The sequence below is a fragment of the Amphimedon queenslandica genome, unplaced genomic scaffold (genome assembly GCF_000090795.2).
Source record: "Amphimedon queenslandica unplaced genomic scaffold, v1.1 AMPQUscaffold_10426, whole genome shotgun sequence".
In the NCBI taxonomy this organism is placed as follows: Eukaryota; Metazoa; Porifera; class Demospongiae; order Haplosclerida; family Niphatidae; genus Amphimedon; species Amphimedon queenslandica.
Genome location: NW_003549306.1, coordinates 1 through 1,455, shown reverse-complemented (window position 1 = coordinate 1,455; position 1,455 = coordinate 1). Strand labels below are relative to the sequence as shown.

Genomic DNA, 1,455 nt, shown 5'->3' with positions numbered 1-1,455 from the left:
TTTTCTGATACACATTGATGTCCTTATGCTGTATAGAAAGTTTGAGGTGATTCTAACTTTAATTTTTAAAGTTATGACCATTTTTGAATAGTAGCACCTCCCCATAATACATGCATGTACATGTACATGTATAGACTAGCTCAGAAATCACTCTTTCCCTTTCCCTTTCTCCTGTCCATTAGTGTCTTGATTTCTCAGCAACTGTCTACTTCATTCATTTCATTTTCTGCTGCTGTTTTGGCGGTTTCCCCCTCTCCCTCTCCTGGTGGCCGGCTGACAAACATAGTCTCTCTCATCATAATGACTGTTATCAGTGAATGGTTGTCCTGGAGATCAGACATGAGAGCAATCACTATAACCGGTGGAACAGCAGGTGGTAATAATAATAATAATAATAATAGGACTTCAATATTACCGACCTAATAATCTTTATTATTATTATTATCATTATTTTAATGTTATTTCATTTGTTTTATTAGATGTATTATAATCACCCATTGTTTTTATTTTTTTTCATAATTATTTTTGAATTGGATAAGGTTTCTTTCAGGATTTTGTCCAGAGGAGACAAACTGAATTGACATCATACAGCATTAGATCTATTCGTAATTTTGTATGTGGCTCTAAATTCAAGTAACACTAGTCAAAAAAACCAAAGGCAAGGGAGAAGAATGCCCACTCACCTAAAAGAAACTGAAGAAAATGCTTACATGTAAATGTATGGTCAAAAATGCCAATAACTGTCATAATTAATTCAGCCACGCCTTTGCTTTTTGCTGACGTGCTGGATACACTCTTCGTGTTTTGCTTGTACTGTAAATGCTGAAAAGAGACCATTACTTCATCTTCTCCTCTCTACCTCTCTATATAAGCTCCTTCATTCATCTTTATCTCATTATGACTACAGCCAACGCTAAAGAAATGTCCAGACCCATAACGAGAATAGTAACGGCTCACCAACAGCGAGAACTGAAGGCGGCTTCATAGTGAAACGACCTCGGAAACGACCCATTGGTGGGGAAGTATCAGAACTAGACCCATTCCTGCTCCTGGATCACTTTGGCCCAGTCGAATACGGACCGGGAGAAGCCGTGGGCGCCCCTGATCATCCTCACCGCGGCTTTGAGACTGTGAGCTACATTGTATCTGGTTCTATGCAACATAAGGACAGTGCTGGTAACTCTGGCACTCTATCAGAAGGATGGGTACAATGGATGACTGCTGGATCTGGTGTCGTACACTCCAAAATGCCAAGCGACGACATTATTAAAAATGGCGGAAAAATTGAAGGTTTTCAATTATGGGTTAACCTCCGAGCAGAGGAAAAGATGATCCCACCTCGTTATCAAGACACGCCCCCAGAAAGGATACCGGTTGTGCCCACGGCTGATGGCAAAGTGACGGTCAAAGTGTTAGCCAGGGAAAGTCTTGGAACCAGCGCCGATATTAAGACCC

At 40.5% G+C, this 1,455-nt stretch overlaps 1 protein-coding gene across 1 annotated transcript; it reads left to right on the top strand.

The window, feature by feature from the left end:
* Window positions 1–300: 300 nt before the first annotated feature.
* Window positions 301–1,411, top strand: LOC100638022 (pirin-like protein; the record flags this gene model as incomplete). The annotated part of the gene is made up of 3 exons (XM_011410036.1): window positions 301–376; window positions 540–633; window positions 920–1,411. Coding segments are annotated over exons 1-3 (662 nt in total), but the record flags the coding sequence as incomplete, so codon positions are not given.
* Window positions 1,412–1,455: the final 44 nt, after the last annotated feature.